General features: G+C 37.9%; 1 protein-coding gene across 2 annotated transcripts; it reads left to right on the top strand.

Annotated features, from left to right (window-relative positions):
- The first annotated feature begins 206 nt into the window (after positions 1 to 206).
- LOC140821723 (uncharacterized) lies at positions 207 to 14,721 on the top strand. Of its 2 annotated transcripts, XM_073182280.1 has the most exons (18): positions 207 to 363; positions 784 to 902; positions 1,370 to 1,415; positions 2,804 to 2,876; positions 3,022 to 3,079; positions 3,952 to 4,047; positions 4,391 to 4,508; positions 4,578 to 4,844; positions 6,010 to 6,111; positions 6,259 to 6,613; positions 6,720 to 6,833; positions 7,460 to 8,088; positions 8,191 to 8,387; positions 8,671 to 8,893; positions 9,866 to 9,985; positions 10,504 to 11,277; positions 11,379 to 13,557; positions 13,648 to 14,721. In XM_073182280.1, exons 1-18 carry the CDS (start codon positions 268 to 270, stop codon positions 14,451 to 14,453), a joined length of 6,372 nt encoding a protein of 2,123 aa, XP_073038381.1. In that variant the 5' UTR covers positions 207 to 267; the 3' UTR covers positions 14,454 to 14,721. The 2 variants fall into 2 exon arrangements, with proteins under 2 accessions (XP_073038381.1, XP_073038380.1); XM_073182279.1 differs by having other exon boundaries at positions 11,379 to 14,721.
- Positions 14,722 to 15,750: the final 1,029 nt, after the last annotated feature.

Genomic DNA, 15,750 nt, shown 5'->3' with positions numbered 1-15,750 from the left:
CTCAAATGTACGTTCAAAGACATCTCTTTTTCTTTTCATTTTTATTTTATCGGATTTGATGTTTGGCCGCGTTTGAGTTATTTTGCTGGTAGGATATGTCGCGCATTCGTCGAATTGAATTTTACTATAAGAAGAATTTTCAACGATTTTTTGCTTTTTTCTGACAGTTTTTGGAATTTGGATCGTGACTGAGGAACAAATTTGAGTGAGATGAGATGAAATGCTGAAGTTGGAATTCGGGAGTTTATAATTTGATTGGAGGAAGGCATGAAGGCCGGAAGTGCTGCAAAGCTGATTGTTGATGCGCTGCTGCAACGTTTCCTGCCTCTTGCCAGGCGTCGGATTGAAACTGCTCAAGTACAGGTAAGACCCATTGCTTTCCCTTTTTCATCCTCTTTGCCTTTTCTCTTGAAATGCAGCCTTTAGCTCTCTTTTTCGGCGTGCGGTTAGTGAAATCCAATTTTATTTCTACTGAATTTGCTAGCATCGAATAATTGAAAAATGAAACAGATCAGCGTAAATTGGAAACTAAAACGATTTGTTCGCCCCAGGGCAATTAGAGATGCTCTTGCTAAGAATTAAGATGGCTCTAAAAAACAAAACTACACAAATACATGGAGTTAAAAATAAGGATCAAGCAAGATAGAGCAGAAACTAAAAATAAAATAGCTAGTGAAAGATCATTGGGTTGTTTAGGAGAGGAAAATTTGGTAGTTAATGGAGTACTGCCTTTTACAATTTACGTCGAGTGTGTCGAAACATTTGCTGCATGTATAAATGCAGGATGGACAGTATCTTCGACCATCCGATCCAGCTTATGAGCAAGTACTTGATTCTTTAGCTATGGTGGCTCGGCACACACCTGTACCCTTATTGGAAGCTCTTTTACGTTGGAGAGAAAGGTTATCCACTTTCTGTGAATATATAGGTCATAGTTTGAAATGAATATCATTATAAACATTAATAATTTTCATATGGATTTATTATTCAAGTCCATTCATTCAGATGGTAAGAATATTATATCTGGGGATTATCTTACATGGAAAGTACTGGTTTCCGTGCATGGTAATGTGTCTTGGTACTCTATCTAATTGACTGATAATTTCGAACGTGCTTTAGTTTTTTCTGCAAAAAATTGTGAAAACTAAATAATTAACTGAAAAATTAATGATACTCAACACTCAAAAATATTTTTGAGCATCAAAAGCACCAACACTGAGAATTGACATGCACGGGCTTATCCTATATTTTCTACCAAATGCAAAATAGACCATATTTTGAATTTTCGTGGAGGCGCAAAAGAGCCCTTCCTTCCCAATGCACAGAATTCCAGGTCATCTCATCTAATTAATTTTTTTGTGCTATGCAGTGAATCCCCAAAAGGTGCAAATGATGCTTCCACATTTCAGAGGAAGGTTTGTTTATCCTCAATCTGATGAATAATTGACTCTTGCAGACTCTAATACCTGTGGCATCATCCACCATCTTCCTCATTGCCTGAGAGATGTTAAGTTGTTTAAATTTATTTCTTAGATGTTGATTATTAGAATTAGGGCCAGTCATCCTCCTCCCCTGAATTTTTTCTAATTTCTTATACATCATATTAAAAATTCATAATTACCACCACATCCTCGAGGTTTAAAAAGATTGCTTGTTTATTAAAAGACATGATTGATGGTGCAACATAACTATATTAGCCTATATCATTTAAAATTTTGTTAAAAGAATTTTGGTCAAATTCATATGCCCTCTCTAAGTTATGCTGCAACAGTAACTTCTCTGAGGCTTTAATCCCATATCAATTTAGTTTTATTAATTTCCCGTTCCAAATTTTTTTTTGGATTTATTCTATAATCATAACTTGAGTTTTTTTTCTGTATTTTAATTTCATTTTACTCGTTTTTCATCTGCTTGCCGTGGTAGTGACCTTTGAGTTTGCGAGTTGTAGTTTTAATTTAATCAGATTTTATGAGTTTAACACATGAAATGATTTGTTTTAAGGGTGGGTGAATGAGTATGAATAGAGAGAAAAAGGCTAAATATGGATATTATACACGTGCATTTGAGGTAGTACTAGTCATATACCTTTTTAGCATTTTAGAAATAGTATTTCTAATATATTCGTTTGGCTAAAGAAGTCATATTTCACATTCCCATGGTTTTTATAGCAAATAAGCAGTTTTTTTTGGGGATAAGAAATGATATAGCAAATAAGCAGCTGTGAACCCTTTTAACATATAATGCTGATGAGTATAATTAACAAAATGTTTGAAACAAGAATATGATGTATAAAGTTTAAACAATAATTTTGTAACTTTCTTGGAGCTCTTTAAAGGCAATTAAGCAAACACAGAAGTTTGTAAACCTAGGGGAAGGTGGTTATAATTATGATTTTTCTAAGGGCAAACCTCAAGGGAGAAGGTTGTAATATACCTTTACAATTATAAGACGTATAACGACTACTGAGCACAGTTGTTGCCACTGTATTTCACATGACCTGGAGCTTTTTACTCATTTCATTTGTTTATTTTTCTGTTTATTATAACCCCTTCACTGTTGGCATAGACCTTAGTGGTCATTTTTTTCCTGCCTGTGGTTTTTGTCACTCTTATGTTTTTCTTTTTTTATTAGAATACTGTCGAAATGAAATGGAAAATGGGAGGTTGTGTCAGGAAATTAATAGTCTCAGGGCGTAAAAATAAAGAAAATCAATTGACGTCATTCTGTGATACATCTTATATGTTTCATACAACATCCAAGATATATTTTTGGCTCGTACTTCATAGAAATTTATGTCATCCAGCTTGCAGTGGAGTGTATTTTTTGCTCAGCTTGTATTCGCTTTGTCGAATGCTGCCCTCAAGAAGGACTTACAGGTCTATACATGCTCTTAAGCTTTTTATTTGGTCTGTACATTTACTGGTTTTCATGTCCGGACATTTGGTCTCATACCTTTCCTCTGACTGGGGTTTCCTTCCCCCTCTTTTATTTTGTGAACTTAACCTCTTTCTCTGCTGGCAGAAAAACTATGGATTGGTCTTGAAAATTTTATCTTTGACTGGCTAATCAATGCGGACAGGTATTGATCAGAAAACTGATTTTTTGTAACAATTCATGTCCTGATGGACAATTGCAATCAGTGCATATGTTTTCCCTGTGATGTACTTGTAATTTCAATTTCACCTTCTTCTCTGGCTAAGATGAAAACATGAGTATCTTGTGCAGCGTTTTTGAAATTTTCCTGTTTGCCGAAATATTTTACTTGCATGCCAAACAAATTCCATTCCTTTTAGAATGGTGTGAGGCAAAAAAAATATAACAAGAATGTGGAGATTAAATGATTTGTAAGTGTTGGCATGAGTGTGAAGGATTCACACGATTAAGAACTATAGGATGTATCTCCCGAGTTCACTTGAAATTCCTATTGTACATGTGGAAATTGAGTCATTAAATTTTCTCGTCTCGTGCCAATGATGTGCCTAGGTGGCGTTTTGACTTTTGCCTGTAAATAAGATCAAATGATGTTATAACTTTGATGGTTTATTGATAGACTTTTCTCTGGTTTAACTCCTGATTAAAGTGAATTATTTAATTAAAAACCTCTAGGGCCCCGACAGGTTTTCCAATTACGCTCAAAACATAATGGTGATAGTTCTTATCATCACAAGAAATTCAGAAGTTGAGAAAATTGTGATTGATTAACTTGAGTACTGTTCACATTATCTTGTGGCAAAAAAATGAACCAAACATCATCTTTCATCAAGAAGCTTCTGATGTTTTTACTCTGTATGTTTGATGTGAGGGAAGTTACCCGAGTAACAATGTAGTCATGCCTTTAGTTTCTATAAAAATCGCAAAGAAAAACTAGTGATGCCGATTGTTCTATAGACCTTAATCATCATGGTATGTATATATCCTGAGGTTGGCCTGAAATTACTGATTTAATTTCAGGGTTGTTAGCCAAGTCGAATATCCTTCATTGGTTGATTTACGGGGGCTTCTTCTTGATCTAGTGGCCCAACTCCTTGGTGCTTTATCGCGGATCAGGTATTTGTATGGCTGTTTGTGACTTTGTTGTGCACGAAAAAACTTGGCTTTTCTCTGATCGAGTCAAAACGAAATTGTATTGTTATCTCTTTTCAGAAGCCTAACACTTCATATTAGGACAAAAATCAAAATTCATAGATTTTAATGAATCTATGGGTCTCGGAAGACTTGACTGTTTTTTACATCTTGTTCCTGGGAATGCAGAAGTTAAACCATGTGTATAAAAATATCCTTAACCTACTTCAGCTGCTTCTCTGGAAGTGTTCGTGACAGTGTGACAAGCAAATTCTTTTAGAGGCATGCAGTTCAATCTAATAAATCTTATGCTCTGATCACTCAACAGATTTAGCTCTGTGACTGAGCGCTTCTTCATGGAGCTCAATACTCGCCGAATCGATACCAGTATTTCACGAAGTGAAACACTTAGCATTATCAATGGGATGCGCTACCTTAAGCTTGGGGTAAGGGTAAATTAAAGTCTGAGGTGAATTACTGTGGAAACATTTTCCTGATGAGAAGGTGAATTTCAGGTCAAAACAGAGGGCGGTTTAAATGCATCAGCCTCCTTTGTGGCTAAAGCAAATCCGTTAAATCGTACTCCTCACAAAAGAAAAAGTGAACTTTACCATGCGATATGTAACATGCTTTCAAACATTCTAGCACCACTTGCTGATGGTGGAAAAGGTCAATGGCCTCCTTCTGGTGTTGATCCTGCACTCACCTTATGGTATGAAGCTGTTGCACGAATACGGAGCCAGCTCATGCACTGGATGGACAAACAAAGCAAACATATAACAGTAAGTTCTTTTGTGTTGGGGGTGGGATAGGACAACTTATTTCCCTCGACTTCTTCTTCATTCATTTTCTAAGATCCATATTGCATCCAGGAACATAATAAAGTTCTTCAGGATTCAGAAGGACTTCTGAATTTATTTGATTTCCCAAAACTGCAACCATTGATGGAAATGGTGATACTAGTACAAGATGAATTTTTTAGTGTACCATAATAATTAAGTATATTTCTATGGCAAGTTGCTCACTGTTTGTCAGATACGTTGTGTAATTTTCTTTTTGATTCATTTAGCTGGTTGACATTTCTCAAGAATCGGCGAACATCAAGAATTTGGTGGTGCCATGGACATAATTATATAATATCTTGAAGGAACACCTTTCGTTTCAATGCTAATAGAGTGGAAACTTATTCTGGGCTTAAGTCAAGAGATTCATACTTTTGTCTGTATCATGCGAGCAACTAAAGCGGGGTCCATTGCTTGATGGCAATTTCTGATTATGAAAATTTTGATTCTTATAAAGAAAAATCCAGCTGTGGATTTTCTCCATGGAAGTTCACTGCTGTAAAAATCAAGTAGTATGTGGTTTGTATATTACCTGAATAATCTCATGTATTAATTGCATTTTAGCACCCAATTCTAAATGAATGCTCTTATTTCCGTTTTAATAGTTTGCAACATTCCATTCTCTATTTCCTTTCATTGTGAAAGGTAGTAACTTAGAAATACTACTTTGGAAGGTAAAAATGTAATGACATCCACCTTTTCAGTTTCTCACCTAAAACTCTGTATCAATGTAAAAACAAGTTCTAATTGGCCAGGAGTATTTATGTTAATACGATCCCGGCTCTTACTGTGTGGACCTATTGTCCAGATCTTGTAATTAAAATATTTTATTAATATAATTTCGTCTCCTATAAAGAAAAAAAAGGAGTGCTTATCATTTTCATGAACATTTTTTGAACAGTTGATATAGTTATTTGAATTGGGCTTTACAATTCTAGATTCTTGAATCCTGTGATTAAAAATTTATTTAAAGCCTGAAATCTAACAATTCATATTTATCTAGTTATGATGTCTATGCTGGCCTTGTTTATATTAAGGGATTCAAAATCTGATTGGCATTCTTGTGTTTATATTTGGATTATCTGAGCAATTCTGTCTTTTCTAGGTTGGTTATCCGTTGGTGACTCTTCTCCTATGTCTCGGTGATCCTAATATTTTTCTCGGTAATTTTGGTCCTCACATGGAACAATTATACAAGCATCTTAGGGTAAGTCGGTGCATTAACCTCTTTCCCTCTATACTTTTTTTATTGAGTGTTGTCATGCTATAAATTACCATATGCTTTTGATAAATACATCTACCATGCACTCAATTATAAATCTCCTCTGTGGTTTAATTTTGATCACCTTTTCAGGATAAGAACCACCGCTTTATGGCCTTAGATTGTCTACATCGTGTTATGAGATTTTACTTGAGTGTCCACGGTGATGCTCAACCTCCAAATCGTGTTTGGGATTATCTAGATAGCATCACCTCGCAACTTCTAACTATTCTCAGGAAAGGAATGCTTAGTCAGGATGTCCAACATGACAAACTAGTGGAATTCTGTGTAACTATAGCTGAACATAATCTTGATTTTGCTATGAATCATATGATTCTAGAATTGCTCAAGCAAGATAGTCCAGAAGCTAAGGTTATCGGCCTTCGAGCTTTGCTTGCCATTGTTATGTCTCCAACAAGTCAGCATGTTGGCTTGGAAATTCTCCACGGTACTTATGCTTATTCTATCTCAAGCTTATTCTATCTCAATCTCTATTTTGTTTCACACTCGCTCTACTAAATTCTTGGTTTATCGAATTTGTACTGTGTTGACAGTTCATAATATTGGTCATTACATCCCAAGAGTCAAAGCGTCAATTGAAGCTATTCTGAGGTCTTGCAATAGAACTTACAGTCAGGCTCTTCTTACTTCTTCAAAGACCACCATTGGTAATATTTTGCTAATTTCTTACGTTCTACATGGGAATTTTCGTCACATTTTGAAGTTTGTCTCTGAATGTTGTAGTTGTTTTTATATAAAAGCTCAACCGCGATTATTGGATTTTCATCAATAAATTGCAATATTGAATCTACTTTTGTCAGAAATAATATATACTCAAACAAGATTAAATCTGAAGAGGCATTTGTTTTGGCATATGGTAGTTTAATTTTCTGTTACTGGGTACTCATCACTTAGGCCACCCTTCCTCATTGTATGTTTTCAGCGACATTGCTGCAGCCACTTTTCATACCCGGTTTTGAGAAGCACACTATTTTAAGTCTTGCACTATCAAAACCTGTAGCAGTCACAACCATCTGATTTTTAGCATGTCCTCTGCAATCTTCAGGAACATCCTGATCCCCAGATTCCGTGCAATCCTGGACACCAGTAAACTGTCCAATTATGAATCATTCTTTCATCTTCCACCATTTTATCCTTAAAGGATGCAAACAATCACAAACAATGCACACCCACATGCACTCGAGTCTGGGTGAGATTGTGTGTGACCGTTTATTATTGCCACATATTGTTTAATTTGCTCAATGTTCTGCACAACTGAAATATAGTTTTCCAGATGCCATTACAAGAGAAAAGTCTCAAGGGTATCTTTTCAAGTCGGTGCTAAAGTGCATACCGTATCTGATTGAAGAAGTTGGCCGCAATGATAAAATCACGGAAATCATTCCGCAGCATGGCATCAGTATAGATCCTGGTGTTCGTGAAGAAGCTGTGCAGGTTTTAAATCGGATTGTGTGGTACCTTCCCCATCGCCGCTTTGCCGTTATGAGAGGGATGTCAAACTTTATCCTGCGTCTTCCTGATGAGTTTCCTCTCCTCATTCAAACATCATTGGGACGCCTACTTGAACTAATGCGCTTCTGGAGAGCTTGTCTATCTGATGATAAGTTAGATCGTGATTCTATGGAGTTAAAACGTGTCCAGAGAAATGATGGATTCAAGAGGTCCTCATTTCATCAGTCCCATGAGGCAATTGATTTTCGTGCTTCAGAGATTGATGCAGTTGGTCTTATATTCCTTAGTTCTGTTGATAGTCAAATCAGGCATACTGCCTTGGAGTTGCTGCGATGTGTGCGTGCTTTGTGGAATGATATAAGAGAACTTTCATTGTATGAAAGGCCAGATAATATCATGAAATTTGAAGCTGAACCAATATTCATGATTGATGTCCTTGAAGAGAATGGGGTGGGCAACTTTTACTGATTCCATTAGGATTTCCTAATCGATTTGACTTCAATGCCATGCCTATCTGCTCTGCTTTTAAATATCTAGTTGACTATTTTACAGGATGATATCGTTCAGGGCTGTTATTGGGATTTTGGGCGTCCTTTTGATTTGCGACGAGAGTCAGATGCTGTACCTCAAGATGTGACTCTTCAGTCTATACTTTTTGAGAGTCCTGATAAGAATAGATGGGCCCGATGTCTTAGTGAGATCGTCAAATATGCTGCTGAACTATGTCCAAGCTCAGTTCAGGAAGCAAAGTAAAAATCTCTACATTCTCTTACCTCTTGTTTTGGTGTTACGTTATCAATTTTACCAGGGAGCAGAAAACTTAACAATTACAATATCTATTAATTAACTCTAGGTCTCTAGCTTCTAATACTTGCAATACTTGAATTTGGAAGTATGACAATATCTGGGAAGAATCAAATATTATCAATAAATTGCTGTCTTTATTTTTCAGATTCTCGGTCTTTATTGGAATTTTATTCATTTAAACTCTTGAAAAACAAGGAGATTTAATTGTAACATTCTCTTATGCAGGTTAGAGGTTATTCAACGCCTTGCTCACATCACACCAGCCGAATTGGGTGGAAAGGCTCACCAGTCACAGGACACGGACAACAAGCTGGACCAATGGCTTATGTATGCAATGTTTGCATGCTCATGCCCACTTGCTAATCGAGAAAGTGGTGGTTCAGCAGCAACAAAAGAACTTTTCCATCTGATTTTTCCTTCCCTCAAATCTGGTTCTGAAGCACACGTGGTGAGTGTGTGCTGCACGCTTTTAGTCTTTCAATATATCACTCTGGATGCCATTATGTTGCCTATAATTTTCTTATACTTCCATGTTCAAGCAGGCGAAGTTAGTTGGCATGTAAGTGGATAGATTGCATTCTAGTTCTAATTTTAGATCTTATGATGAGGAAAAGCCATCAATTTATCACACAATAAAAGAAATCTGATTTTATGACAAAATCTCTCTCTAATTGGTTCTTGATGTGCCAATTCCAATGTCGCATTTGATACAAATCATTATAAGGAAAATCAAAAGATGATATTGGATTCCAAATCTTACCTCTTAAGAGTTTATTATTGGAGTCTTTATAATTATATTAAACTATTCCTTCACTGGTGATGAAGTCCTCGATCTTAGGTTGACTTATGTTTAAGTACCCTGATAAATAAATTTTTATAGGAAATAAAATATTAATAAAAGCTTTTTAATTACAAAAAACGGACAAGTGCTCCGCGCAAGATGTAGTAAGACCCGGGATCATATTAACAACATTCAAGACTCCAATCCCTATATAAATCCGAAACCGAAAATAGTTTAAACTCCTTGTGCTTCCAGATCCAGCTTGGGGCAAATTTAATTTTTTCCCAGCAATCTTCAAGGAACCCTGATAAATCATTTAATTGCTGGCCGTAATTAGTCTGAGTAGAAAAAAACACAAATATTGCACTTTTGGGACGATAAATTTGAGCATTTCATTGCGTGCTGCATTTTGTTTCCTGGTTTGGGATGTTCTACTTGTAGAAGTTTGAAACACATGACTATGATGATCTATAATACCTGTATTTGAAATCTAGAAAGTGGTTCGTGGGCATTTGCATTTTTGTGCCTCTGAGATGATATGACATAAGCCCCATCTATATGTTGATTCAACCTGCCAACATACATGTTTATCAAGTCTATATCACATCTACGATTCATTTTTACTTTGTTTTTCTTCAGCATGCTGCCACCATGTCGTTAGGACACTCTCATCTGGAATTGTGCGAAGTAATGTTCAATGAGCTTTCTTCTTTTATAGAGGAGGTTTCTCTAGAAACAGAGGGGAAACCAAAGTGGAAGGTATTCTTCAGTTTTTAAATGCCATTACTATTGGTTTTTGGAGTTTCTCTCCCCCATTTGTTTCTTTCTTACCTCTTTTGCTTTTCCCTTCCTCATAGTTGACACTTTCTGTTAATTTCTTTTTTGTTTTGTCCCCTGGCATGTCTTTCCTTGGTTCCCTCACATTTGTTCTTCTAGAGAAAATAAGATTTATTTGAGTCCAAATATTATTGTGTTCTTCATTATTTATTAATTACTGGATCCTCATTTATTTATACATTATTCAAAGTTTGTTCTACAAAGTTTTGAAAATGGAGCAGTCGAGTACATAGATGTTGTTTGAGTGGTGAAGTTCAATTTGAAGGGTGTCTGCAAACTGCCAGGATTTGGGAAATTTTGTCAAATTTCACTGAACTAAGAACGAACTTGATATGAGCTAAAGTCTCTACAGACATTTTTTTTATTCTCCTGATATGTGCTGCAGTTGATCTTTGTCTGTGTTAGTGCACTGAGAAATAATGTCACTGGACCTTATGCAGAGTCAAAAGTCTCGCCGCGAGGAGCTTCGCATCCACATTGCAAATATCTACCGAATGGTTGCAGAAAAGATATGGCCGGGCATGCTGGGTAACAAACCGGTTTTTCGTGTCCATTATTTGAAGTTCATTGAAGAAACAACTAGACAGATATTGACAGCACCTGCGGAAAGTTTTCAAGAGACGCAACCTCTCCGATATGCACTTGCTTCTGTTCTAAGATCTCTGGCTCCAGAATTTGTTGATTCTAAATCAGAGAAATTCGATATTAGAACCAGAAAGAAACTTTTTGATCTCCTCCTTTCTTGGGGAGATGACACAGGTGGTACATGGAATCAGGATGGTGTTGGTGACTATCGACGTGAAGTTGAACGGTACAAGTCTAGTCAGCATTCACGGTCAAAAGATTCTATTGATAAAATTTCATTCGATAAAGAATTAAGTGAACAGGTTGAAGCAATACAATGGGCCTCTATGAATGCCATGGCCTCCCTGCTATATGGGACTTGCTTTGATGACAATGCAAGAAAGATGAGTGGCCGGGTGATTTCATGGATAAACAGCCTGTTTATTGAGCCAACGCCGAGGGCACCATTTGGTTATTCACCAGCTGATCCAAGAACTCCCTCTTACTCTAAATACACTGGAGATGGTGGGCGAGGAGCAGCTGGCCGTGATAAATATAGAGGTGGACACCATCGAGTTTCTCTGGCAAAACTGGCTCTGAAGAATCTCCTACTCACAAATTTGGATCTATTTCCAGCTTGTATTGATCAGGTAATTATGGAGTTCTTCAAAGACAGTTCGTATTTTACAGCCTTTTGTTCAAGTTCTTGTTATTGATTATTTTTGTGCTTGAAACTCTGATACTACTGCAGTGCTACTACTCTGATTCTGCTATAGCTGATGGCTACTTCAGTGTGCTGGCTGAGGTCTACATGCGTCAAGAGATACCAAAATGTGAGATTCAGAGACTATTGAGCCTAATTCTTTACAAAGTGGTAGATCCTTCTAGGCAAATTCGTGACGATGCTCTACAAATGCTGGAGACACTTTCTGTCCGTGAATGGGCTGAGGATGGTACTGAGTGCTTGGGAAGCTATCAAGCTGCCGTTGTTGGCAACCTTCCTGACTCATATCAACAATTCCAATACAAACTCTCTTGCAAACTTGGTAAAGATCATCCAGAGTTGAGCCAACTTCTTTGTGAAGAGATCATGCAGAGGCAACTAGATGCGGTGGATATAATTGCACAACATCAAGTTCTAACCTGCATGGCCCCGTGGATTGAGAATCTCAATTTTTGGAAACTTAAGGATTCAGGATGGAGTGAAAGATTATTGAAAAGCCTTTATTATGTGACATGGCGGCACGGGGATCAGTTTCCTGATGAAATTGAAAATTTATGGAGTACAATTGCTAGTAAGCCCAGGAACATAAGTCCAGTCCTTGATTTCTTAATCACAAAAGGTATTGAGGATTGCGATTCAAATGCATCTGCAGAAATAAGTGGAGCCTTTGCCACATACTTCTCCGTTGCCAAGAGGGTAAGTTTATATTTAGCGCGAATTTGTCCACAACGGACAATTGACCACTTGGTTTACCAATTGGCTCAAAGAATGCTCGAGGATACTGTGGAGCCATTACGACCTAGAGCAAATAAGAGTGATGCTGGTGGAAATGTTGTCTTGGAATTTTCTCAGGCGCCTGCTGTGGCTCAAATCACCTCTGTTGTGGACAGCCAGCCTCACATGTCACCTTTACTTGTCCGGGGTTCTCTTGATGGACCATTGAGAAACACCAGTGGAAGCTTGAGCTGGAGAACTGCCGCTGTTGGTGGAAGAAGTGCTTCTGGCCCATTGAGTCCTATGCCTCCTGAGCTGAATATTGTTCCTGTAGCTGCTGGTCGATCTGGGCAACTACTACCATCATTAGTTAACATGTCAGGGCCACTAATGGGGGTGCGAAGCTCAACCGGAAGCTTGCGAAGTCGCCATGTATCTCGAGACAGTGGAGATTACCTTATTGACACTCCAAATTCTGGGGAAGACGGATTGCACTCTGGTGTTGGCACTCACGGTGTGAATGCTAAAGCACTTCAGTCAGCTTTGCAAGGCCATCAGCAACACTCATTGACACATGCCGACATTGCATTGATTCTACTAGCTGAAATTGCATATGAGAATGATGAAGATTTTAGGGAGCATTTGCCGCTTCTGTTTCATGTAACATTTGTCTCAATGGACAGTTCAGAGGATATTGTGTTGGAGCATTGCCAACACCTACTTGTTAATCTGCTTTATTCCCTTGCTGGCCGGCACTTAGAGCTGTATGATGTTGAGAATAGTGATGGAGAAAACAGGCAGCAAGTTGTGAGCCTAATTAAATATGTTCAATCCAAGAGAGGTAGCATGATGTGGGAGAACGAAGACCCCACAGTTGTCAAGATAGAGCTCCCAAGTGCAGCACTTTTGTCTGCTCTTGTGCAAAGCATGGTTGATGCAATTTTTTTCCAAGGAGATCTTAGAGAAACTTGGGGTGCAGAGGCACTAAAATGGGCAATGGAATGTACTTCGAGGCACCTTGCTTGCCGATCCCATCAAATTTATCGTGCCCTCAGACCGCGTGTCACAAATGATGCTTGTGTATCTCTTCTTCGCTGCCTCCATAGGTGCCTGGGCAATCCAGTGCCATCAGTTTTGGGGTTTATAATGGAAATTTTATTGACTTTGCAGGTTATGGTGGAAAATATGGAACCTGAAAAGGTCATACTCTATCCCCAGCTTTTCTGGGGATGTGTTGCCATGATGCACACAGACTTTATTCATGTGTACTGTCAGGTGCTTGAACTTTTCTCACGAGCAATCGACCGCCTATCTTTCCGGGACACTACAACAGAAAATGTGCTGCTTTCCAGTTTTCCCCATGATGAGCTTGACACAAATGCATCAGATAGTTCTGAATTTCAGCACACCATGTCTAGAAATGCCTCTGAAACATCTCCATCAAGTGGAAAAGTGCCAGCATTTGAAGGAGTACAGCCACTTGTGCTTAAAGGTCTGACGTCCCCAGTTAGTCACGGTGTTTCCATTAAGGTTCTTTCTCAAATAACCGTCCCCTCTTGCGATTCCATTTTTGGTGATGCAGAAACACGGCTTTTGATGCATATCACGGGCTTGCTTCCATGGCTTTGCTTACAGCTCAGCCAGGATGCAGTGGTGGGACCTGCTTCGCCTCTGCAACTACAATACCAAAAGGCTTGTTCTGTTGCGACCAATATTGCAATATGGTGCCATGCAAAATCAATGGATGAGTTAGCAACGGTCTTTATGGCTTATGCCTCTGGCGAGATCAGAGGGATAGAGAATCTTCTGGCTTGCATCTCGCCATTGTTGTGCAACGGGTGGTTCCCCAAGCACTCTGCTCTGGCTTTTGGGCACCTACTTCGGCTTCTGGAGAAAGGGCCAGTTGAATATCAGCGTGTCGTACTTCTTATGCTGAAGGCCTTACTTCAGCACACTCCTGTGGATGCAGCTCAGAGTCCTCAAATGTATGCAATTGTTTCTCAACTCGTGGAGAGTACCTTATGCTGGGAGGCATTAAGCGTGCTAGAAGCACTCTTACAGAGCTGCAGCTCTTTGCCCGGGTCCCATCCGCAAGATCCGGGCTCTTTTGAGAATGGATTTGGTACGATGGATGAGAAGATACTTGTGCCTCAGACCTCGTTTAAAGCTCGAAGTGGGCCTTTGCAGTTTTCAACCGGTCTTGGATTTGGGGCAGGCTTGATGCCACAGGGGCAAGCTAATGCTGCTGAATCAGGTATATCTCTAAAAGAGTTAGCGCTGCAGAATACACGATCGATGCTGGGCAGGGTTCTAGACAACTGTGCGCTCGGGAGACGGAGAGACTACAGAAGGTTAGTTCCTTTTGTGACCACCATTGGAAACCAATAAGACCATAGGTATTCCTCTCGTTTCTGGATGTGTTTTAGATAGTGCACCGAAATTTGAGGGATGCTAAATGTTAATAAGATTTTCCTTGGATGTAGTACTGTTTTATGTAATGTGTTATTTTTGTTGGATGTACAAGTCTTTGTAAACCATCAACTCTGTATGTAGTTTACTCGTATGCTTTTAGCACTCTGCGTTACATTCAGCTGGTTGGAATGAACTGTAAATATTTATTTTCACCATTGTATTAAGTTGACTTTCTGTGTTTAAATTGTTCTGTCAAATTTGAGCTAATTAGAATCTTGAACTTGGAAAGCTCTGGTCATAGAAAATGGATGGTTTTGATTTTAACCACTTGGAGAATCCCCTTGAACACTGGACAAAATACGAATGCATACAAACTATGTGTAGGTGTGTCAAAACAATTCAATTGTCGGCTGTTTTGCACGATGTCCACAGGTAAAACACACGCACGATGCCTACTTTTGTCCACTAAGTCTTTTTTCCCCGGAGTTGCTGGTAAATTTTCCTTGTATATTAAAAAAACATTTTTAAAAAATAAATAAAATGTGACCTATATCTCCTAAACAACTAATGATCTGAGAATTCTGTTTTATTTGGGTATGCGTGTTTTGCTTTATCGTGGAGGTAAAAAGACCTGCCTTCTTGTGGCTTTACCTCTGATAATTACCACTCTCAACGTTGTACACGATTCTTTTTATTTATTTTTTAAGAGTACAAAATCCGTTTAACACAATTTTATATTTTTCTTGCTTCAATCATTGTGGTATTAATAACATATATCCATTTTTATCACATCAATCAACCTTCAGAGAAATAAATTCAAAGTATTTACCATCGAATATTTACTTACCTAGATCCGTAGAGTAAAATCTAGCAAGTGTTCTATATTATCCCATAAGTCGATGACACGTAACTTAAATAAACAGTATCCCAAGAGTAGTACTAATGACTGAATGATGACACTTTGTAATAAAATCGAAACAACAAAAGTAAAACACATCATTTTATGGTAGCTTTGTTTGATGCTTACAGAGGGGGAGACCAAAGGTTAAATCCCTCACCCCTTTGTCCAATACCCTCACCGTTGGTTTAGGCTCATGGGATAAATAAATTAATAAATAAATAACATCTTCTAATTTTAACTAAAAAATCGAACTTCTATTCCGACTTCTCTTTGAAAAGTCGAAAAACATAAAAATAAAAATAAAAATAAAAATGAAAATAAATAAAATATTTCTTTAATGAATGTTCCTCACTCCATGCATATATAGACATT

This window comes from Primulina eburnea, unplaced genomic scaffold, assembly GCF_022965805.1.
Source record: "Primulina eburnea isolate SZY01 unplaced genomic scaffold, ASM2296580v1 ctg739_ERROPOS11973397, whole genome shotgun sequence".
NCBI classification, from domain to species: Eukaryota; Viridiplantae; Streptophyta; class Magnoliopsida; order Lamiales; family Gesneriaceae; genus Primulina; species Primulina eburnea.
This window is presented reverse-complemented; position numbering and strand designations above follow the sequence as displayed.

Excerpts from the sequence above, each read along its gene's own strand:
- LOC140821723 (XM_073182279.1), top strand. The coding sequence starts at position 268 with ATGAAGGCCGGAAGTGCTGCAAAGCTGATTGTTGATGCGCTGCTGCAA. Across the intron at positions 3,080-3,951 it reads TGGCTAATCAATGCGGACAG|GGTTGTTAGCCAAGTCGAAT; the intron begins GTATTGATCAGA and ends ATTTAATTTCAG. Across the intron at positions 8,388-8,670 it reads AGCTCAGTTCAGGAAGCAAA|GTTAGAGGTTATTCAACGCC; the intron begins GTAAAAATCTCT and ends TCTCTTATGCAG.